Below are 24,622 nucleotides of genomic sequence, written 5' to 3'. Positions count from 1 at the left end.
GTACAAGAAATAAAAACTTGATGTGGAATCATATAAGATTTATACAGTTATAGTATCTTATATACAGCTAAATCTATGTTTGATAGGGGAATCTCTACCAATAACCAACATTATCGAGGGTGCAATTCAGTGACGTCCATTACTCCAGATGCATAAGTATGTTGATGAGAGCTATCCTTCATACCCTTATCTCTGTCACCAGTCAAAAAAAGAGGCGGGGTTGGTGAAGGCAGAGTGATGGATTCACCATTAAACGCGCCAACAATTGATGCCATTCGCGGTCTCTTAGCTGCATCTTCTTGGATGCATAAAAGGCCAATGTGGATGCACTTTGTCATTTCTTCAACAGGATATTCATCACCAAAAATTGGATCAGTCAACTTCAATGGGATCCCTTCGTTCCATAGTGTCCATGCCTGCACCAAAGCTTACAGCTTACATAGGAGTAATTCAAACCTTGGACTAATATCGTCACAATTTTTGAAATTTTAATGTCAACTTTTCCTTTAAATCAGTTCAATGTTAAACTATACCCCGTACAAGAGTTCACAAGATTTGATATTTTTGAGCTAAAACCAATTCAATACGGAAAATTTACCCGATACAAGAGTGACTCATAATTTCCTTCTTGGCAGAAGTATTTGTTCCTTAGACCACTCACAAGCTCCAAGATTATGATTCCAAAGCTATAGACATCTGATTTAACTGAGAAGTAGCCGGCAGCTATATATTCTGGAGCCATGTACCCGCTGCAAGTTTTATAAAGGTATAATGAGCTTTCCAAACATTAAGAAACACATATCCAAGTTTCCATAAAAGAAATGCACTCAAGAAAGGACGTGAATCATCTAACGAAGTACTCACAAAGTTCCAACAATTCTATCCGTGTTGTCTTGAGTTTGATCCATCCCAAAGAGCTTTGCCATGCCAAAATCTCCTATCTTAGGATTCATCGCTTCATCTAGCAATATATTACTTGGTTTAAGATCTCGATGCACAATCCTGAGTCGCGAATCTTCATGAAGGTATAGAAGCCCTTTAGCGATCCCTCCTATGATCTTAAATCTTGTTCTCCAGTTTAAAAGTTCACGGCTAGTTGGATCTGGAAGCAACATGTATAATTAACCAATCTATGCATTAATTTAAGGAAACAGAAACATTTAAGCATCAAACTGGAGCAGTTACCTGATAGAAAACGATCAAGACTCATATTAGCCAAAAACTCATACACAAGTATCTTTTCCTTCCCTGAGAGGCAAAAGCCCAAGAGTTTGGCCAGATTTCGGTGCTGAAGTTTTGCAACTAGAGCAACTTCAGTCTTAAACTCATCAATGCCCTGTTTGGAATTGATAGAAAGCCTCTTTATAGCTATATATTGTCCATTTTCAAGCTTTCCCTGGAACATATGAAATGCATCTTATTAAGAGAAATAGCCATAAATTGGAAAGCAATGTGGCCTCAGTTAGGAGTCACTTCCAGCAACTTTTACCTTGTAAACTTCACCAAAACCACCCTCTCCTAGCTTTTTATCTGCAGCGAAATCATTGGTTGCCTTCCGTATTGTGGTCAAGTCGAACTTCAAGGACTCCACCGTTTCAATCTCATCTGCTTCTGTTACAAGAGCTGGCCCCGAATATTTCACTATAATTTTTGTTGAAAATAACTCAGAAATGTTGCTACTTTGATATCACCACACCGCCACCTTTTTGAGATGGGGAAGCATCACACTAATCTACAATTTTTTGTTAGAGAAGACCTTAGTCCAAAAAATGATAATTTTGGGAAAGAGTCGTCATGTCTAACAAAAAGTACAAACAAGAGCATGCAACTGTTCAGCATATAGATATAGCCATATAGGTATACATGTACATGCCAATGGTATCTGGAATCAGATGCCATCCATGACTGTTGATACTACTGATTTTGTCACCATTGACTGTTTTATTTAAATAAAAGTTCAACCCTAATGTTTGGCTGGCTTATTCATTATTTTCCACCTGAAGCTAGTCTTCTACAGTATGGTTGATTGACATTTGTGGAGGGGAAGTGACAGGAGGCGAACAGAGGAATAGAAAGGAAGGTGGGGGAGTGAGAAAAATAAACAAGCTTCCATATTCCTTCCAAATCTTTCTGATTGGAGGGGAATGTGATTTGTTGATCCTTCTAATTTCTTTCCCTTCCCTTCCCTTCCCTTCCCTTCCTCTATGTCTTATCCAAACAAGGGAAAACAAATCCCTACTTTTACCTCCGAATCTTTCTATCCAAACATGGTGTTAGTATCACCCAAAATTTTCAGATGCATTCTTAGGCCCATATCTTAACACAGCAAATGGGATGATAGGTTGAAAGAGGAAACTGAAACCACTCCCGAATATGGTCAAGGAATAAAAAGAGAATTTGAAAATCCTCCAAAACAAGCCACCTTAAGCGGAGTTTGTCGTGACCATAATGCCGAATGGGTTGAGGGATTTAAAATGTCAACTGCAGCAAATAATGCCATGGAAGCAGAAATATATGCCATCCTATTAGCTTTGAATTGGATTAAAAAGAAAAACTGGAGGGAGACTATTTTGTCTTCGGATTGCCTTCGAGCAGTACTAACCATTTTGCTGGATAAAGTGTTAAATGATATCTCCTCGGAAATGATTACATCTTGCAGGGAGTTGCTCCAAGAACTCAAAGGCGTCAAACTGGTTTTTGAAGGAAGGGGATCAAACAAACTTGCTGATAGCGTGGCAAAGCAGGCTAAAGGATTATCGGATGGCTTTAATATTTTCTGTACTTTAAGCTCCCCCCCTATAATGTGTAATGAAATTTTCTTAGCTGACAAACAAAACTTGATCACTAGCATTTCGGAGGGAGTTTCGGAGGGAGCACCCGATGTAAACCATTTTGTTTCTGGTCTCCATGGGGATGTTGTGTTGTAATAACTCTTAATATTTTAGTAATGGTATCTTTATTTCCCAAAAAAAGAAAATCCTCCAAAACAAACAATCCATACTCCATAGTAATTGTAGGTACAATATCGTTTCCAAAGTGATAGCAGTCACTTAAACGTTTGAACCAAAGAAAAAAGTACCTGTAAATGCTCTCTTGGACTTTCTCTTCCACACAAAAACACAAGCCCCAATAAGAATCACAGCAGCTGAAATGGAAATCCCCACAATTAATGCTATTTTTCGCATTGACGCTGGTTTTCCTTCTCTCGACTGATCTGTTTGACAAAAATTATACAGCATTACTCATGATGAACTCACAATAAAAAATATATATCAAGTCACTTTGCCAATTTATGACAGAGCCAAACTCCATAATTTTTTTGGGGGGGATCTTTTTGAGCAAATAGTTCACCATTACACAGTCATTGGATTACAAACTTGTGATGACTAATGTTCATGTTTGTAAAAGAAAACATATCTATGAGAACAATATCCATTATCCTAAACGAATTTAGAATAAACATCCTGTTGTGATTGATATCCTAGGAGACTGGAAGGATTAGACCTTTTATTCTCCATATACTACATGCTACAACTAACTATTTTCTCATATTGTCTATTGTTGAAAACTGCTATAAGGTAAATGTTTCAGAGTTTGTGAAGAGCTAAATCTAGTATCTCAGTAAATAATCAGCAACCCAGAAGCTTTTTAAAATAGATTTTAAATCAGTTACATGGGTTGAGCCCTGTGCCCTAGGTTGATAATATTGAACAATCTTTAAATAAAGAAAATACTTCGTCCTTGCCCAAACTGGATTCCGATCAAGATTGATCACACATACTTCATCTTACAACTAGAACTCTGTTTATAGCATATTTGTTTACCACTTAAACCAAAAAACATAGATGCCTCAACAGATACAATTTGATTCAAGTTATATTACCTATAGAAGAAGGAGGCGATGAAGGTACCGAAGTGGGTGTCAAGGCATCTCCATAAAAAGCATTTATGTCGTACCTTATATTACAATCAGGGCACATGACTGTGCAGCCTGCCCTCATACTGCACATCTCTGTCATGTTGCCAATGGCCATCTGGAGACAAGTGTTGCAGTCACTCGCAGATATATATGGGTTGCACTGAGCAAGTGTGTAGATTGTGTTCATGCTTGTCGAGTTACCCACAAATGTGTCTTCTTTTGTCGCAAATTTTTGGTTTGTACCATTTGCTGCTTCGGATGAAACAACTCTCAGAACTCCTTGCAGAACTTGCATAAAAGCTGTGTGGTTGCTCGTAATGTTCTGTATGTCAACAGAAATTCGTGTGTTCCAATATGGTATCATAGGAGCGCCAGTCATGGTACCATAGAAAGATTCATCGGAGTATCTTGCCAAACATTGATCATAATACGCTATTGATTTTCTCTTTCCACGGCAATGTTCGTTTAAGGAATTGATGGCCGAGGAGATGCAGTCTTGGCAGAACACACTAGTTTGGTCAATGCGACAAAAATATGCACCATAGACCTGATTGGCTCCATTTCCAGCAGTTGCATCGTAGGAAATTTTCCAAGTGGTGGTGTTAGATAAGAGAAAAGAGATAAGTGTGTCAACGTTGGTTTGATATTGGCTATTTGGAGCAACAGTCTCCGCGTCTGGGCAAAAGGAACTCACATACTCCGGCTGAGCTACTGCAATATGATTAGCCAAGCAGATAAGCAGAGAGAACAGTAAACAGAGATAAAAAGACCAGGTGATAGCAACGCATGCCATCGAAAGTTGTAAAGATACTAGAAAAAATATATATCTTCTAGCATTTCCAATATATAGGGCGGCAAATTTCCATTTAGGCAACCTTCATCAGCCACACAAGGTTAATCATTTCAAGAGGTCAAAGTCAGACTCCACAATTCAACGCTTCTTTCAGTTTCTTACGTAGCTACGTCTAACATAAAAATTTGACTATTGAGCAAGGTGATGACAGAAAAGTCATCAGGCAACGTTAGTTGGCCAAATAGAAAATACCTCTTCCAAAAGTACTTGACAAATTAGAGTCCGTTACTATATCTTATAATAGTAATTATTTATCTTGATCTTATGTAATACAAGCCTAAATAGATTGACCTCTTCAAAGATTATATTACAGAATTCTGAAATGCAAAGTGTAAAAAGCTCTAATTTTGTGCATGTTTTTTTTTTTTTTTTTTTTTTTTTGCTTTTTCACATATGATAATAGGTAAATATTACATGGTTCATCACGGCTCTTTTCTGTATTATATCCTCTGTATTTTGTGCATGAAAAGTCATCAAGCGACATTTTGTGCTTGTTTGTTTGCTTGTTTCTGGGGTTGGCTTATCTCTTCTATGTCTTAAAGTCTCCCAGCAAAATTTATAATACACCTAACAAATATCATCATAAAGTCAAAAGCAGCAAGCTCTTGCTTAGAAATAACAAAACAGCAACTTGTACCTTGTAAACCTCACTTTTTACTTTTTAATAAGTTCACCAGAACTCTTTACTCGTGTAAGAGTATCAATTTGCCTTCTTCACTGGCTCGAACGTGACTACAGGGACGACACAGTAGAAAATTTCATCTGTTTCTGCTGCATAAATTGACACCAGGACTGTCTACAACAAAATCCTGCAGGAATTGCCTTTGCTAGAAGTTTGATTCAGGCTCCGTTTGGTAGGGCGTAAAATATTTTCAGTGTAAAATGATTTTCATGGAAAACAATTTACAATGGAAAACACAATTCCAAAATTAGTTTTCCGTTGTTTGGTTCGATGTAAAAAAAATGATGAAATGAAAGGAAAATGAAAGAGAAAGTAAGAGTAGTGGGAGGAGTGTACAAGAGAGAAGGAAATAGTTTTCCCTTCATTTTGAAAGGAAAATGTTTTCCATCCTTAGGAGAGTAATTTTACCCCAAGGGAAAATGGTTTTACACTCTTTTGCCAACCAAACAATGTAAAACTGAAAATAGAGGAAAACAGTTTTCCGGGAAAACGTTTTACGCCCTACCAAACGGAGCCTCAATTTCGGATCTCGCTTCAGCCAATTATCCAGTATCTCCTACTATCCAAAATTTCTAATACACAACATGGGCAGCTATGCACACATAACAGACACGAACCTTGCCAAGCCTTGGCAAATCCATCTGAATCCATATAGGCTTTTCAACATTAAACGCTTCCTTGAACAACTCCTTCAAACACTTAAAACATAAAATATAAAAATATATATATATATAAAAACAGCAATGCTCCACTCTTTCAGTTTTCCAACTTTGCTTGAAGGCAAAATTCTATCAAGTTTGGACATAATTACACTTACATTTCTGTTGAGGATAATGTAGTTATTTTAGTCGATAGACTATCAGCTATGACAATAGGAATTCCATAATAGTATCAAACAGACAAACACAACTCATAGTCGTATATTTCTTTTTCTTTAATGTGGGATACACATCCCAACAATTTTCCATAACTGCATAAGCCTTCTAACAGAAGATTATAAGTGCAGACATCAAGCTTCATATCCTTAGATATCATTTCTTGAATGATCTCCACTAATTCCTAAATCTTTTCCTCTAAAACAAATCTAAGTAACTTTGCAATATGATTTATGAAATCAGAAGCCTTTTCTTCTTGTAAAAAGCATCAACCAAGATAATAAAAAGGATAAATCACCCTCCTTTTCCATTTCATCAAGAATTATTAAAACAGCTGAATCCAAAGAACCCATCTCACATAAACGATTGATCAAAGTATTATACTTTTCAGGCAATTCAGGAAAAAAAACCCATTAATCTTATCAAATGTCTTCGAACTAACACAAGCCCTGAAGAGGACGTTGCATTTCGTCGAACAGTTTATGTGCGTGATCATACCTTCTTCGGTATCGTCCTTATACTCCTTTTGATCTTCGAGGATCTTTGCAATGAAATTGAAGCTCTTTCCAGTTTCCGGAGGAAATCCTAGTTCCGATCGAAGAGGAAACCAATAACCTTCCACTGTCATTTTGGCAAATAAATGAGAAAAAAAGCATTTTAGATAAGGGTGTGTTTATCCCTCGGACTATTCTCTAAACTTCAGACTGTGCCACATCAACTCTCCACTAACTTTTACCTATTTTATATTCTTTAGACTCATTCCAGATTCATTGCAGTTTTACACTTTATTCCTCATACTCTCTCTAAACTCTCTATAAAATGTTTAACATATTATTTTATATTTACTTTATTTCATTTTATTTTATTTTATTTTGCTTACATAAAATCATGTCATGAGAATAACAAATATTTACTTATTTTTGCTTACATAAAATCATATCATGAGAATAATAAAATCATGTAAAAAGAAAAATTGCACACAAAGGGTTATTTACTTATTTATAGGTTCTTTGTTATAATTTTTCAAAAAAAAAAAAGGTTCTTTGTTATAATGATTTTTTTTATATAAAAAAAAACAGATGGTAGATTTGGTGTTTTTGGTATTCTCATATCACACAATTGCTTTGTTGGTTTGTCAAAAACAAAAAAAAAAAAAAAATTGCTTGCATGGGCCCACTAGAGGAGTCTTTGATAGAGTCTTGGATTTCCAAACTCCATTCCAGACTCATGAAAGTCTTTGTTAAAAATATCGCTGGTTTTCCTCAAGACTCACCAAAATTTGCACTTAAGACTCTCACTCCAGACTACCGATAATGATACCCTAAGTCAACATTAAAGCATAAAACATTGATAATTAGCACAAAATTTTAGAAAACAAATAGTGCACGGGTGTTAATGCAATCCGTAGATAGTGTACACGTTCGTATGGTGGGTAAAGTGTGCACATGTACATTTGCAAATGTACATAAATAACAAGTCAAATGAACATATGTAAATAACTAACAAATGAACATATGGGTAATTTTTTTGATTTTTCCATTAAAATATTTCATAAAGTTGTTTCTCTTGAAAAAAATTACCTGAATAACAACCAAAAGTAAAAACGACAAAATTAATAACGAAATACTAACGCCCCGTTTGGTAATCGTTAATAAATTGCGATAATGAGAATGAATTTTAAGTGTAATTTTACCAGGTAAGTACCCTTAAAATCTCCATGAGGAGGCTTTTTTTCTCCATGGGAAAGCAATCTCACCCCTAAACTTGTGTTTTTGTCTCCAAGGAAAAGCAATTTTCATTACCACTCATTACCATCGTTTATAACCAACTACCAAACGGGCCGTAAAAGTAAGTAAAAACTTATAAAAAGTAGGAAAGAAATTCCCAATTGTAGGAGACACATTAGAAAAAAGTTGGTTCTCCTTAGTTTCTTCCCACATTGGCAAATTCTCACCAACAACTTAAAAATTCAAATAGAACAATCCAACGGTTGCAGGAATTGACAAGGAGGAGGAAGCAAGAACGGAGTGAGAAGATGCGGCAGTCTGAGGAGGTGCCGCAACCTCAGCAGGCATGACAACTTTAGAGGACCTACTGAAGACAACCATAAAAGACGCTGATGGAGGTCCTGTCATAGGAGCAGAGAAAAAAGAAAAGGTTTTTGAAATTAATTTGTTTTAGCTCTTTATACCATGTGAGAATAATGAAACAACTCACCCTCTTAGGAAGCCTTGACATTCTATACATAAAAAAAAAAAAAAAAGCTTTACAACCATATTACATGTTTTAGCTCTTAGATATCCACTATTAATAATGTCTTTCTGTTAATTTGCGAATCTCTATCAACAACCAAATCTATCGAGGATACAATTCAGTTATATTCTCCATTACTTCTAACACAATAGCAGGTTGATCTGTGCCACGCTCAATACTATTATCTGTGTCACCAGTCACGAAAAGAGGCACGGTTGGTGAAGGCAAAGGGACAGACTCCCCATTAAGCGCAGCAACAATTGATGCCATTCGCGGTCTGTTAGCTGGTTCTTCTTGGATGCATAACATACCAATGTGGATGCACTTTTTAATTTCATCAACAGGATAATCATCGCCAAAAGTTGGATCAGTCAACTTCAATGGGTTCCCTTCATTCCACAGAGTCCATGCCTGCACCATAAGTTAGTAGACAAGTATTGTTATAATCATACTATTGGATCAAACCACTTGAATGTTGAAATTGAACCCGGGATATGAATTAAGAAGTTCTGTACTTGTGACATTTTTTTGATTAGGAAAATTTGACACAATAAAGTCCCTGTTGGCAAGTTCTCATATTTAATCCTGCGTTTTCTTTTAGTTTTTAATAATCCAATGTTTGACGATATCCTACAATATACCCATATTACAGTTTAATTCACCAATTCAGCATGTAGAAAAACTATAAAGACGGTAGTCTGGTGGCTGGAGAGAAAAGTGAAGAATCCGAACTGTAATCACCCCCCCTCAAAAAAACCAGACTTAACCTGTTAAACTTGTAATAAATCACCCAAAACTTGGGAAATTTAAGAAAGAATTAAAATTTTTGGATTGATATGAGAAAACACCCCAAAACATTGGATTTACTATTTCAACTTTTCTTTTAAGAAAATTACATTTCAATGGTGAAAAATATCTATAGTTTTGTTATAATGATATTTTTGAATTAAAACCAGTTTAGTGCTGTAAATGTACCCGGTAAACAAGGGACTCATTATTTTCTTGTTGACGGAAGTACTTCTTTCTTAGACCACTCACAAGCTCCAGGATTATGATTCCAAAGCTATAGACATCTGATTTAACAGAGAAGTAGCCAGCAGCTATATATTCTGGAGCCATGTAACCGCTGCAAGTTTTATAAAGGTGTAATTAGCTTTTACAAATGAGAGTCTTAGCACACTAAGACACAAATTTTGCAAGTTTCTATTAGAAAAAATGCACTCAACGAAGGACAGGAATCATCTAGCAAATACTCACAAAGTTCCAACAATTCTATCCGTGTTGTCTTGAGTTTGATCTACTCCAAAAAGCTTTGCCATGCCAAAATCTGCTATTTTTGGATTCATAGCCTCATCTAAAAGTATATTACTAGGTTTAAGATCACGATGGACAATCTTAAGTCGAGAATCTTCATGAAGGTATAGAAGCCCTCTTGCAATTCCTTTTATAATATTAAATCTTGTTCTCCAATTTAAAGATGCCCGCCTTGTTGGATCTGGAAGCAACATGTATAATTAGCGAACCTAAGCATTCATTTAGAGCGGAAGAAAGAATATTTAAGCATCAAACTGGAGGAGTTACCTGATAGAAAAAGATCGAGACTCTTGTTAGGCAAAAACTCATACACGAGTATCTTTTCCTCTCCTGACAGGCAAAAGCCCAAGAGTTTGACCAAATTTCGGTGCTGAAGTTTTGCAACTAGAGCAACTTCTGTCTTAAACTCTCCAATTCCCTGTTTAGAATTGCCAGAGAGCCTCTTTATAGCTATATAATGTCCATTTTCAAGCTTTCCCTGCAAGATATGAAGTTCATCTTATTTGGTGAACCAGCCATAAAACAGAAAGCAATGTGTCCTTGCTTAGGAGTCAATTTCAATTTTCAGCAACTTATACCTTGTAAACCTCACCAAATCCACCCTGTCCTAGCTTTTTATCTGCAGAGAAATCATTGGTTGCCCTCCTTATTGTGGTCAAGTCGAACTTCAGGGACTCCACACTTTCAATCTCCTCCGCTTCTGTTACTAGAGCTGCCCCCGAATATTTCACTACAATTTTTGTCGGAAATAACTCAGAAATTTTGCTATTGATATCCACCACACCACTACCTAAGATGGCAAAGCATCAACTCTAATCTATAACTTCTTTTTTTTGTTAGAGGGATATCAGTCCAACTCCAAAAACAATGTAATTTTAAAAAGAAAAAGTATAGTCATCTGCAACAAAAAGTACAAAAAAGAGGCTGATACAACTGTTAGGGTTTAGCAGATCGAACTTAGGTCCGATATGTACACGAGAACGGCATCTGGAATCTAATTGCCACCCATACATATTGCAGATAAGATAAAATACGATAACAATGAGTTTGGGTTTGAGCCAAACAAAAAGAATGAGGAGCTCTCGTCGTGTACCTGTAAGTGCTTTCTTGGACTTCATCTTCCAAACAAAAATACAAGCCCCAAGTAGAATCACCCCAGCTGAAATGGAAATGCCCACAATTAATGCATTTCTTCGCGAGGCATCTGTTTGACATAAATTACACAGCATTACTCATGATGAATTCACAATACATAGATCTTAGGGGTGTTGAACGGAGCAAAACTCCATGATTGTTGGGGTGCTGGGATGTTTTTGAGCCATTACACAGTCAATGGATTACAAATATGTGAAAACTGACTTGCATGTTTTTCAATAACACATAGTTTATATATAGAATCAAATCTCGATTCCATACAAATAGAAAATACATATCAAACAAATTCAGATCCCAAAGAAGTAGAAAACAATTCATATTGTGTTGATTATCCAAAAAGACCGGAAGGATTTTAAACAACTTTTGTTTTTCTTTTCCTACAACATACTAACTCATCTTATCTATCGTTGAAAACTGGCTATCAGGTCAAAAGTTTCTGACTTTGTATCACGAAGAGCTAAATCTAATATCACAGATTATCATCAACCTGCATCCATTGCAATTTAGACTAACAGGGGGTGGAGAAATGATAAAAGAGCTACTTGTGAAATAAAATCTTTGTATAACAAATACGCATATAGTGTATGTGCTGCTTAAAATATAATGTTTGTATTTTTCTCTTATTTTTCTGCTTATATAAATACTAACAAAATACAAACACTAAAGTTTAAGTAACACAAACACTATACATGTACCGCAAACACTATATGCGTATTTGTTAGATGCAAAAAATGCATCTAACAGTCAGCTCTTCATCATTTCTCATAGAGGGTGTGCAATCAAAGTAATCCAATCGGACGCTTGTGAGCTTGAGTCTTTTATGTCAGTGCCGTGGGTTGAACCCTGTGCACTAGGGTGATACTACGGAACAATTTAGAAATAAAGGAAATCCTTATGTCTAAAAAGGACTCCCACTCAAGATTGATTACAGATACCCCATCTTTCAACAACTTAAAACCCATGTATAGCATATATGTTTACCATTTCAACCAAAAAATTTGACGCATCAACAGATGCAACTGTATTCAAATAATCTTACCTCCAGAAGAGGGAGGCGGCGAAGGTACTGAAAGGGGTGTTAGGGCATCTCCATAAAAAGCATTTATGTCGTACCTTATATTACAATTGGGGCACATCACATTACAACCTCCCTTCATATCGCACAACTCTGTCACGTTACCAATGGTCATTTGGAGACAAGTACTGCAGTCACTCATAGATATATCTGGGGTGCACTGAGCAAGCGAGAAGATCGTGCTCATGCTAGTCAGGTTACCCACAAATGTGTCTTCTTCTGTGGCATACATTTGAGGTGGCCCACCATTTGCTGCTTGGGATGAAACAACTCCCAGAACTCCTAGCAGAACTTGCATAAAAGCCGTCTGGTTGCTCGTGATGTTCTGTATGCCGACAGGATTTTGTGTGTTCCAATACGCTATCATAGGAGCGTCAATCATGGTACCATAGAAAGATTCATTGGAGTATCGCACGAAACATTGATCATACCATACTATAGATTCTTTTCTTCCACGGCAATCGGCGATTAAGGAATCGATGGCCAAGGAGATGCACTCCTCGCAGAACGCACTAGTTTGGTCATAACGACAGAAATAGGAACCATAGACCTGATTGGCTCCATTTCCTGCAGTTGCGTTGTAGGCAATTTTCCATCTGGTGGTGTTAGATGAGAGAAAAAAGATAAGTGTATCAACATTAGTCTGATATTGGCTAGTTGGAGCAACAGTCTCTGTGTCTGGGCAAAGGGAACGCACATGCTCGGGCTGAGCTACTGCGATATGATTAGCCAAGCAGATAAGCGCAGAGATTAAAAAGGGAAGAGAAGGAGACCAACTGGTAGCAAAGTATGCCATATGAAAGTAGAGTTATTCGAATAAATATTCGATATTATCATTAATATCTCCAAAGTCCAGGGAAGCAAATTTTCCAATAAAGGCAACCTTCATAAATTAGAAGGCCACCATTTCAAGAAGACGAGGTTAGGCTGCAAACGCAATGCAAGTCTTCTTACACTTTCTAACATAATAGCAACATCTAATGCAACTCTTGACTATTGAACAAAGTGATAACATAGAAAAGTCATCCAGCACATCATTTGACCAAAGACAAAACTACCTCTTTTAAAAGTCATCACGACTCCTGTCTGGAGTCTGGACAATCCCTTCTATGTATATTGTGCATGAAAAGTCATCAAGCAAAATTTTATCTCACTAGATAAATATGTAATATATATGATCATCATATAATCAAAAACAACATGCTCTTGTTTAGATATGAACATCTAGTCCAATACTCCACTCTTTGATCTCGCACATACAATTTATGGTAGTTTTCCTAGCTAAAGATTTAGTTGAACAACAATTGAACATAACCAGATGCCAGAGCTTCAGTTAGCTCTTCGGTTGCAAGAATTTCAAATACCATATGTCCATATACCTTAGTAAAGTAACAACTCAGACGTCAAGAGTATCTTTAGCCTACATGCCAAATAACTGTGAGTAAAATGCCACTTGTAGTTGGACTAAGCACCAGTACAGAAGTTCACATTACAAGCAATGAAGCAAAATAACTTCATGAAATTGGTCATTTATCTCACAAGAAATGAACAGATAAGATTTCTTTAGCTACAAAGGTTAGTCACACCTGGCTTAATAATGCAGCTTCTCTTAACAGAGCTAATTAACAAAGCAATTCTTATTTTAAGTACCCAAAAGAGTAAGGAGCACAAGAAATATATATCACTTTTCAAACATAGGCATTTTGACGTTGTGGTAACAAGAGTGTCTACTATCCTTGCCAAGCCGCACCAATATCTCAGCATCCTTAATATTAGACTGCTTCACTAACCCATCTACAACCTTCTGCAGCATGCCCCCTTCGTTTAACCGACAATGCCGGTATAACAACCCTCTACACAACCGGGAAGCGAAGTGGAAATCTTCATTATTACAAGCAAATCTTAGCAATGTAGCGAAAGTCTGGCGGTTTGGCGGACACTTGGTTTTCATCATTTCATCATACCATGTCTTGGCTTCACCTATAAATTTCTCATCACTGCACAAACCTTTGAACAAAATGTTATAAGTGGTCACATCAAGCTTCACATCCTGAGACTTCATTTCTTGAATTAACTCTACTGCATCCTGTATCTTTTCCTCTAAAACAAAACCAAGTAACTTTGCATTATAACTTATGAAATCAGGAACCACGTTATACTTTCCCATGCTACCCCAAATTTTCTCACCATCTAAAAACCTCTTCTTCTTGTAAAAAGCATCAAGCAAGATATTAAAACTAAACAAATCAGGTTTTAACCCCTCATTTTCCATTTCATCAAGCATTAAAAGAGCTGAATCCAAACAACCCATCTCACATAAACCTTTGATCAAAGTATTATAAGACACAACATCAGGTTTAATCGACAACTTCCCAGGTAATTCACGAAAAAACCCATCAATCTTATCAAATTTCTTCGAACTAACACAAGCCTTCAAAAGGGCATTAAAGGACATGACAGTTCTTTTACAGTTTAGTTGAGGCATTTCGTCGAACAGTTTGTGGGCATGATCAAACATGCCAGATTTCCCATATAACGAAATCAGACGAACAGTAAAACCTTCTTCAGTAATGTCGTTGTACTGTTTTTGATCTTCGAGGATTTCTTCAATCAAATTGAAGCTCCTTGTTTTGGCTAAACGTTGAACAGTGTGCTCATAAAATGAAGATTTGTTACGGAATCTAGGATTCTGGGTGTGTTTTTTGAAGGTTTCGACTACCAATTTGAGGTCTGATTCTTTGAAAATGACCTCATAAGCGGCATTTAGTGCTGCTGCTGCTGCTGAAGATGAGGAGTATGCGCGGCGAAGGAGGAGAGAGATTGGAGACATTGGAAATGGCGTAAAGATGTTTGTAACAGCGAGCCTACGAACCCGCGAACTTATATGTTTTTTTTTTTTTTTTTGGAAATTTTCTCAGGTACGCTCGAAATTTGGCGTAATTTTCAAATTACCCTTACATCTGGGGAATTCTTCAGATACTCTTGAGGTTTGTATTTGGACTCAAGATTCCCTTACTATGGACGAAAACCTAACGCCATTAGGTTTTCCCTCTCCCTCTCCTCCCATTCCCCCACCCACTGCCAAACCCCCTCCCCCACTCCAGCATTGGCGATCCTACTCCCTCCCTTCCCCATTCCCGATTCCATCACCTTCGGCGTTGGCGTCGGCCAGAACAGCAAAACTGCAGCCTAGGGCGGTTTCGAGGGTTGGTTTAAGGGTTTGGGAGCGGCGTATCTGGTTGGGGAAGGGGAAGGGGAAGGGGTTGACTCACGATGGGAGATAGAGAAGGGGGCCATCTCCGATAGGGGAAAGGGGGGAGGGGGTGGTGTCGGGGTGGGGTGGGGTGGGGTGGGGTGGGGTGGGGTAGGGCAATCGAGAATCGGGAAACGGGGGGCTAGGGTAGGGGAAAAGGAAGAGGGTGGGGTCGCCGTGGGTGCTACTGTTGTGGTCTAGAGTGGGTGGTGTCGCGGGCTGTTCGCCGCCGGCTGGGGGAGGGGTGTTGGCAATGGGTGGGGGAATGGGAGGAGAGAGAAAATTGGGGGAGAGAGAGGGGGGTGAAAACCTAACGGCGTTAGGGTTTCGTCCATAGTAAGGGTATCTTGAGCCCAAACACCAACCTCAGGGGTATCTGAGGAATTCCCCAAATGTGAGGGGTAATTTGAAAATTACGCCAAACCTCAGGGGTACCTGAGGAAATTTCCCTTTTTTTTAATGATACGGAAAAGAAAACTAGGACAAGACCTTAATATAGGGGCAGCTTAAAACATTCGTGCGGATGATAAAGAGAGTATTAACAGAAAAAAGGAGGAAACTTGTAAATGAGGTTGTGAGTCACGTGCCCTTCATGAGCCAGAAAATCCGCAGCCTGATTTGCTTCCCTGAAACAATGAGAAATAGAAAAACTATTAAATTTAGAAAGCTCAATACTGACATCTTTCAATAAAGGACTAATAGCCCAAGGCGGTTTCCAAATTTTTTGCATGGCTTTGATAACAGAAAGATTATCGCCTTCTAAAGATATATGATTTAAGTAAGAAATCGAGCAGCTTTAATAGGCTCCCAGAGGCCAGTAGCTTCAGCTTGAATAATAGAGAATTCCTTAGGCAGAGAATTGCATCCCACAAGAAGAACTTTCACCCAAGTGATTTCTAATGACGACAAAACCAAAAGAGGTCCGCCCATCTTGATATTTTGAACCATCAATATTAATCTTAAAAACATCCTCAGGAGGGGGGATCCAAGCAACAATCCTTCGAGCTTGGGCATTTAGCAAAGAAAAACGATCTAGCTTTCTAGGTTCAAGTCATGATTTAGAAGACAAACACAATTGTCACTCCTTAACAAAATTATTAACAAGCACACTAAGCTTACTGTAATATCCCGAAAATTTAAACTTGCTTGAATTAAATAATAATAATTAGTGGTGAATATTTTCCTTTAATCATAAGTTATGACTGAAATTTTGTTACTCTATATCCAAGTAATGATAATTAATTCGTTAAATAAACATATGTTGCGAATAATAATAAATTATGTTAGATTAAATAATAACATTAATTAAGGTAAGAAAACAAAATAATAAACAAAGTAATTACTACACAAATTAATGGTATTAGGAATAAAAAGGAAAAAAAAGGAGAAAAGAAAAGAAAAAGAAAAAGGAAAATCAAAATAGAAATTTTGTTACTTTCAACCCATCTTAATTTTTCTTCACAAAAAAACTCAACAATGGAGTTTTAACTCAACTCATGAATTTTTATACACAAACAATCGATTATTCAATTCAAAATCTCAATCCAAATCAAACCCACCCAATTTTCAGTTTTCTTCATCAAATCAACCCACCCAAATTAAGAAAATTCAACCCCCAAAAATGTATATAAATAGCCATGGTTGCTTCACCATTATCACCCATTCACAATCTCAAACACCTCGCCGAAAATATACCATATTTGCCGGAAAACGCCACAAAATCACCCCCCCAAAGCCTCTGTTTTTTTTCGCAACCCACCACACTCTATCTCCTCTGTTTCAGAGTAGCCACCACGCTCCACCCTCGCAGCGCCGCTGCACTTTCACGTCTCCTGTGCGCCACCACCTCACCGCCGCCTTCTCCCTCCTCTCACCTACACTTTCTCTCCCCCCTTCCTCTTCTTCTTCTCTCTCTCTCTCTCGCGCCCCAACTCTCTCTCTCTCTCCCTCTCGTGTTTCCCTCTCTATCCTCCTTGCCCCGACGAGCCACCCATAACCGTCGGATTCTGCGCCTTCCTTCGCAACGCCTCGCCACTGCTGCCGGAGCTCCACCACGACGTCGGCCTTCCTTCCTCCCCTGTTCTCGTGCCTGCTCATAAGTTAAGGAGAGATATTAAATACCTCTTCACTGTTTTAATTTTTTGTTTCTTTTTGAAGTTTAAGCCCAAGTATAACTCATTGTTAGTTAATTATAACACGGGCTTAAAATCTGATTTTAATTTTAGTTAAACCAACTAACAAAATCCATATACTTAATTTGTTAGGCTTAATAGATATTTTATAGTTAAGTTGACAAGTTGTTCTATAAAGTAAACAAATTTAGTTATGTAACACTAATTGTCGATTTACTCTTGTAATCTGAAAATCGTAAATGAATATTTTGAATTTTACGATTAACTTGCTTATGATAACTAAAATTGTTTTACAACTTGTTGAAGATAATATACTTAATATACATAACAAATCGTAAGTAAAATTATAATCCTATTAATAATCAAAGTAACGTAAGTAAAGTTAATTATAAAAGCTTAATAATGAGTATACGTAGCGTCAATAACTATATTCGATAATAAAAGTATTAATAATAACTAAAGGTCAATTGATAAGATAAGCCGAATATTTATACTTTTGTTGCGTCATTTCATGGTTAGATTAAAAGGAAAGGATATTACAGCCTCCCCCGGCTTTCAAGATTATTAAGCAGGAATCGATGTAACATCTATTGCTAACACCCACGATCCCTTTCGAAACGTGTTTGTGAAATGATGTTTATAATTATGTTAAGAATGTTATGATGTGATTCTTATATGGATTGTGGGATACTTAAAATGTTTTCGAATGAGTTTCGTAAATGATGATCTCATGGTTATTGATGCTCAAGTATGATTTATGAATGATCAATGGCTTATGCCGATGAATGCAAAACAAACGAAACATGATAAATAAAAGCGGAAGAGATTCTGGCAGTATAATGTTACATTTATCTACTTTATGGTCGTGCACGTACCTTCGCACCCGCCGTACATCCGAAAAAGGAGTCGGGCACCTTGAGGGGTACCGCATGTTACACTACTACTCTATTTTGGTGCGAGCAGTGTATCCAACAAGGGAGATGGGCTCCTTGAGGATCATCGCATGGTAGTGTATCCAACAGGGGAGTTGGGCTCCTTGAGGATCATTACATGGTGGGAGATGTCCCGCATGTCTATACTTGTCAGTTACCAAGCTAAAAGATGAAAAGATAATGGGAACTTATGAAGTTTCAAGACGCTACTTAAAATTGTTATCATTTCATTACTGATTCTAAATGTGTTTTTACTATTTTCTCTTCTTCTTGTTTGCAAATAAAATGAATTGAAATGAATTGAAATGAATTTACGTTGTTAGGATAGTATGTTACTAAGATTCGGCTCACGATGTTGCTTTTGGTTTTAGGTACTGATGAAGATGACGGGATGGCGTAGAAGTGAGGATGGTCAACTACTTTACATTATGAAAAACTATATTGGTTATGTATATTTATAATCACTAGAACACGAACTTAGTTTAACTATAACTACGTAATTATCTATGCTTAGCTATTTATATTTATAAAATTTTGATGCTTATTAGTTTAACCGAATAAATACCATCAGGAGACAGAGCCCAAAAAACCTTATCCTCCACATTATTAAGTGGAAGAAAAATCATAGCTATCAAGGAGCAGATATCATAAGAAAGCAGGGATCTAAATAATGGCACATCCCAAACCTTAGATTCCAAGATGAACTCAGAAACACAAGAAGAACTATTTATTGGTTGGGTTTTGAATAATTTTACTTAAAAGGATGTGGCAAGACCCAGTTGTCATGCTAGAAATTAATTCTTTTACCATTGCCAACTTGCCATCGGAGACCAGATTTGAAGATTGATCTTAAAGACATAAGCTTTTTCCATTGCCAAGAGGATCTTTGTGATACTTTATAAGTCAAGAAATCCCTATTCTTACAATACTTTTTTTTTTTCCAAGGTAACCCAAAGGTTGTTATAATTTCAGAGAAGTTTCCACAAAAGTTTCATTTGATTAGCAATGTTATTAACACATGCCTTTCTAAAGCCCAACCCGCCAGAAGATTCTGGGGTACAAATTCTATCCCAACCTATCAATTCGGAAGCCTTAGAGTTGGGATCCCTATCCAAAAAAATTACGATAGTTACTATCAAGTTTGGAAATGAATGTTTTTTGAAAGAAGGAAGCTCTGCATTTGATAGTTGGCTTTAGAGGCAAGGTTAGCTTGAAGTAAAATGGCTCTCCCTGCTTGAGAGAGAGAGAGAGAGAGAGAGAGAGAGAGAGAGAGAGAGAGAGAGAGAGAGAGAGAGAGAGAGAGAGCTTTCTATTTGGGTAATTGAGCTTGAACTTTATTAACTATTGGCATGAAAGTCTCCTAGGTAACACGTCAGTCAATAATAGGACAACCCAAATAACTTTCAAAAGGCGAGGAATAAGAAATACCAAGGATTCTCTGGAAGTTCTTTATTTCAGCTGTAGAGACATTATCCGTACATTTGAAAGTCGATTTATTATAATTGACCAGCTGGCCAGACATAATACAATATTTTCTAGAATCGACCGAATAGCCTTACACCTATCCACATTTGCTATAGAAAAGATCATAGTGTCATCTGCAAAAGTAAGAAAAGGAACTTTAACCCCCGACTTTCTAGAAACTCCCACTAGTTTGCCATTAGTCATACTATTATGGTGCAGTTGGCGAGCTAATAACTCCGCACATAAAATAAAGAAATATGGAGAAAGCGGATCCCCTGACGAATTCCTCTAGAAGGAAAAATCTTTCCCCTGGAATACCATTTGCCAAAACAGAGAAGGAAAGTGAAGATAGATAAGCTCGAATCTAATTAATCCTAGTCGGGCTAAAACCTAGATGACTAAGCATACCATAGTCCAAACGGTCATAAACTTTTTCCATATCAAGTTTAATGGCAATCCAGCCATCCTTGCCTGTTTTCTTTCTAGACGAATGGAAAACTTCATGAGCTATCAAAATATTATCCTAAATAAGTCGTTCTGGAAGAAAAGTACCTTGCAGAAGGTGAATTATTCTCACAAGGACAATTTTCAGCCGATTGGCTAAGATTTTTGCTATAATTTTATATATAATAGAATAAAGACTAATTGGGCGAAAATGAGAAGTTTTATGTGGTTTTTCTATTTTGGGGATGAGAGCTAAAAAGGTATGATTAATCTCCGTGAAAATTCTTCCATCATGAAAGAATGCTCTTATAGCTCGAATAACAGATTGACCAACTAAAGTCCAATACTTTTGAAAGAAGAAAGGAGGGAAGCCATTAGGGCTCGGGGTTTTATTAGGGGCCAAATCAAAAGTTGCACTCTTAATTTCATCATCAGAGACAACAATAATAAGATTCCTATTATCCTCCTCAGATATGATGGGGGAAATAAGATCAAAATCTAAATCATTGTCGAAAAAACACCTTGAATCCTTAATGAATCTATCATGAAACTCTTTTGTTAGAATCTGGGAAATCTCGTCCGGATTGGAAGTAGATTGTACCGAAACATCAATAAGCGATTTTATTTGATTTCTATTTCGTCTCATAGCCGCAAATGCATGATAATATTTTGTATTTTGATCCCCTAAGGAAAGATGTTGTTCACGGTATTTTTGCTTCCAATAGGTATTTTGGTATGAATAAAGTTTTTGTTTTTTCAATAAAAATCTTTGTTGCTTTATTTGGAGAGAATATTGGCAGCATCCAAGAATAGTTGAGATTGGATTCTTTCTAAATCTATATCCACATTACGTTGTTGAGTGAAAAAATCACCAAATCGAGTCTTATTCCAAATTTTAATATTGGATTTGAGCAACTTACATTTTTGCATAAAACAAAACATATAGGAACCACTAAATCTAGTACACCATGTTTCTTAATAAGAGTATCAAAATCCTTCTTTTGGCACCACATTTTTTCGAATCGAAAAGGGGAGGCTTTTAAAACATTGGGGATGCTCAAAGAAAGAGAAATTGGACAATGATCCGAGGAGGAGAAAATATGGTTAGTAATCTGGGCATCAGGGTTTAAAGACAACCAATCAATACTTGCAAAGTGACCGCATCTGATGTTCTAAAAACGGAATCTGTTACTAAGTGGCAAATGAGGTTTTTTCCACTAATGATGAGCCAACCATTACCCATTTCTAGATATTCTACCCCCCTTAAAAAATTTCCAGTCAGCTTTGGTACGAGAAATAACATTACGAGTATCAACAACAGATCTAAGCATTTTACCTATCAAACAAGATTTTATGAGCTCCACAATATCATGTTTTACCCGAGGGAGTTCATCCAACACCACATTGGTTGAGAAGAACGGAGGAACATCAGGATGTGGCAGTCCTTCCCATTCAACCAAAGGATTAGACAGCAGGACTCCTAGTCACACCAATAACGTTCATAATATTTTCAGAAGCATTAAGATTAGTAGACAAAGGATGTGAAAGAGAGAACATCTTCCTTGAAAGAGGAAGATTTCTCCATGTTGTTACTTAAGAAGAGATAAAAATAGTTTAAACAAAGTTCAGAATTAAGGAATAACATAAATAGTGAGGTGAGAATACCAGAACCAGATAACTGAGACTCTCTTATATAGATAGATAGATACTTACTAACCCCACAGAATTGGGGGAGGAAATACTGAAACAGGGAGTTTGAACCATCTATCGCAATAAATGCAACACCATTACACAGACGCAATGGGAGAGCCCCCTTCACCTTAACACTCATTGAAATACGAAACGACAAAGTAATATACTCCACGCCAAGGTCAATTAAAGCACTAGAATTAAATGCACCCAAATCGCAAACCATAGGAAGTGATTTTCTTTTGTACTTGACCGAGAGAAAACCGAAATCATGGAGCCTTAGATAATCAGATCCTCGCAAAAAGAGTGAGAAACAGCTTACCCAATCTTGATTAGACTTAACTAAGAGTATTTGGGTTAATTGATATGGAGAATTTGAAAGGACGATTTCAATAAATTGCCCTTCTTTTCTACAATTGTGCCCAACAAAAATCAGACACAGTTGGGAAGTAACTAATGAGATAATCAAAATTGCAGAAATTGCATTCAATGGATTTCCATGATGACGGCTAGGACTGAAAAAAGGATTAGGGAAATTATGGTGAATTTTCTGAGAACTCAATCTAGGGTTTTGCGAGTTTAGATGGGAAAATTTAGGGGGGTGCTTTTCGCCTTCTCTCTCTTCTTTTTTCTCTTTTTCTCTCATCTTTCTTGCTCGATTTTATAGTTACCCAGCGAACTAATATGCATCAATCAATATGGGCTCACGTCAAAAAGATAAACTAGGAAAACTAAAAAGATCTTAGGCACCAACACTTGAACTCTTGAAGATTTGGATATAGTTATGGACTTGTTGTTGGTTCTAGTTTCAATTCTTATCGAACTTGTACACATTGGATACTTGTTAGAATCGAAGTTGGAACCAGAGCAAGTTATAAGTTCATTAATACGGTTTTATCAAAAATTACCCTTGAGTTTTCTGAAAATTTACGAGTTACTCTCGTAATTTTCAGAATTCATCCGGTACTTCTCATTTTAATGATAATACATCCCAATGCCCTTAATTAACGACTAACGACGGTCAACTCCGTTAGTAATTAACCTTAATTAAATCATTATCTAATCCTAATTAACTCATATAACCATATCTCCTAACCCCAAATCTAATACCTTAATCCTAACTACCCAACCATCACCCCTCCCTCCACTCCACCCCTGTATCCCTACCCCTTCCGCAATCCACCACCGCAGGCCCCCATAGACACAACCCCCACCCCACCACCTCCCCCCCCCTTCGATTTTTGCAAACCCCACCCCACCACCCAAAAGCCCACATCCCTGACCTTCGATTTTCACAACCCTAACCCTAACCCCCAACCCTTCGATATTTGGCTTTTATGGCGTGGCCGCGACGGTTGTGGGCGAAGCAGGGGAGCGAAAGAGAGAGAGCACGAGAAGAGTGAGATACAATGTAGATTAGGGGTTAGGGTTAATGTTATAGGATTTTGGATAGGGGGTTTAATTAGGGTTTATGACAATAAAGTTAATCGTCGTTAGTCATTAATGGTATTTGGATGTATTACCATGTAACTGAAGGATAATTGGTGAATTTTGAAAAGTGCGTGTGTACCTCGTGAATTTTCTAAAAACTCGGGTTTACTTGGTGAAAAAAATTATAATTTATTGTGTAACAACATTTCACAACTGTAAACTAATTCATATAATTATTACTCATTTTAATGTTATTATTGGTGCATTTCATATCATTTTGGAGCTATTATACACCATATAAATTTATTTATGTACATTATTATGTTATCACTAAATATCATTGACCATATATTATGTATAACTAGCATATCTTCTAACATAGATAATTGTGGAGGCATCTAATCTCCCCGAGAGTAGGTACATCACCCCCATTATTAATCACACTATTTCTACCATTCTGTACCAGAGGCCTAAGCTGCACAACCTGAGTTTGCTTCACCACCCATACCTTTTTGGCATTTGTCACCCATGTTTGCTTGACACAATCGATCTACGAATCCCATATCTATGTCACTGCCTACACATTATATTTATAGGCTTCTAGTGGTAGTACACAGGCTGATCAACAACACACCCTTTTTCATTTTTAAACTACACCATCACTGGAAATTCCTGGTCTACATCCATCTATACTAACAGCCTAGCAAATAATAAAGTCTTCCTATTAATTATTCATGGTGGCCTGATCAAGTCTCAAAAACTTCCCAATAGCACCCATTATCTTACTTAGACATTTCACACCAAGTAGTACTTAAAATCTAAACCATGTTATGCCAATCAACATCAAGTTTCCATGCTTGAACAATCAATGCCTTGCCATCAAAAAATTGACACTCCTCAGAAAGAATACTATCTCTCACCTCCATTTTTCCTAATTTCACCATGTAAATGCCATTACCCAATGGCTGTAATTTTGTCTATAACCCATTTACCCCAAATTTGTCTAAATAAACACTAAATGACATGTTGTGGAGGATTAACACCAAGAATAAATCAAACAATGGAAGATTTCCAATAATTCACTGTTATTTCCCTAGGAACACTACAAGAGGGGGGTGAATTGTAGGTGTAGAAATAAATGTAACTTTTTG

The 24,622-nt window shown here is 37.0% G+C and overlaps 2 protein-coding genes across 2 annotated transcripts; both read right to left on the bottom strand.

Annotated features, from left to right (window-relative positions):
• Nucleotide 1: 1 nt before the first annotated feature.
• LOC104901055 (uncharacterized) lies at nucleotides 2-13,160 on the bottom strand. Its single transcript, XM_057391445.1, has 15 exons — nucleotides 12,091-13,160; nucleotides 10,990-11,100; nucleotides 10,475-10,626; nucleotides 10,164-10,374; nucleotides 9,840-10,077; nucleotides 9,558-9,708; nucleotides 8,688-8,993; nucleotides 6,828-6,999; nucleotides 3,884-4,630; nucleotides 3,080-3,214; nucleotides 1,490-1,641; nucleotides 1,186-1,396; nucleotides 865-1,102; nucleotides 599-749; nucleotides 2-416 (listed from the first exon to the last, which is right to left on the bottom strand). Exons 1-15 carry the CDS (start codon nucleotides 12,920-12,922, stop codon nucleotides 111-113), a joined length of 4,113 nt encoding a protein of 1,370 aa, XP_057247428.1. The 5' UTR covers nucleotides 12,923-13,160; the 3' UTR covers nucleotides 2-110.
• Nucleotides 13,161-13,529: 369 nt separating this feature from the next.
• On the bottom strand, nucleotides 13,530-15,201 carry LOC104901054 (pentatricopeptide repeat-containing protein At3g13160, mitochondrial). The gene has a single exon (XM_010688595.4). The coding sequence runs from the start codon at nucleotides 14,954-14,956 to the stop codon at nucleotides 13,808-13,810; it is 1,149 nt and encodes a 382-aa protein (XP_010686897.1). The 5' UTR covers nucleotides 14,957-15,201; the 3' UTR covers nucleotides 13,530-13,807.
• Between the last annotated feature and the right edge of the window lie 9,421 nt (nucleotides 15,202-24,622).

This window comes from Beta vulgaris, chromosome 8, assembly GCF_026745355.1.
Source record: "Beta vulgaris subsp. vulgaris cultivar EL10 chromosome 8, EL10.2, whole genome shotgun sequence".
In the NCBI taxonomy this organism is placed as follows: Eukaryota; Viridiplantae; Streptophyta; class Magnoliopsida; order Caryophyllales; family Amaranthaceae; genus Beta; species Beta vulgaris.
This window is presented reverse-complemented; position numbering and strand designations above follow the sequence as displayed.

What these genes read in the sequence shown, in the direction of transcription:
- LOC104901054 (XM_010688595.4), bottom strand. Translation starts at nt 14,956, where the DNA reads ATGTCTCCAATCTCTCTCCTCCTTCGCCGCGCATACTCCTCATCTTCA.
- LOC104901055 (XM_057391445.1), bottom strand. Translation starts at nt 12,922, where the DNA reads ATGGCATACTTTGCTACCAGTTGGTCTCCTTCTCTTCCCTTTTTAATC. An exon ending in GCCGCCTCCCTCTTCTGGAG is followed by an intron (nt 11,101 to 12,090) that starts GTAAGATTATTT and finishes TATGTCAAACAG; the next exon opens with ATGCCTCGCGAAGAAATGCA. An exon ending in ATGAGTCCCTTGTTTACCGG is followed by an intron (nt 8,994 to 9,557) that starts GTACATTTACAG and finishes CTTATGGTGCAG; the next exon opens with GCATGGACTCTGTGGAATGA.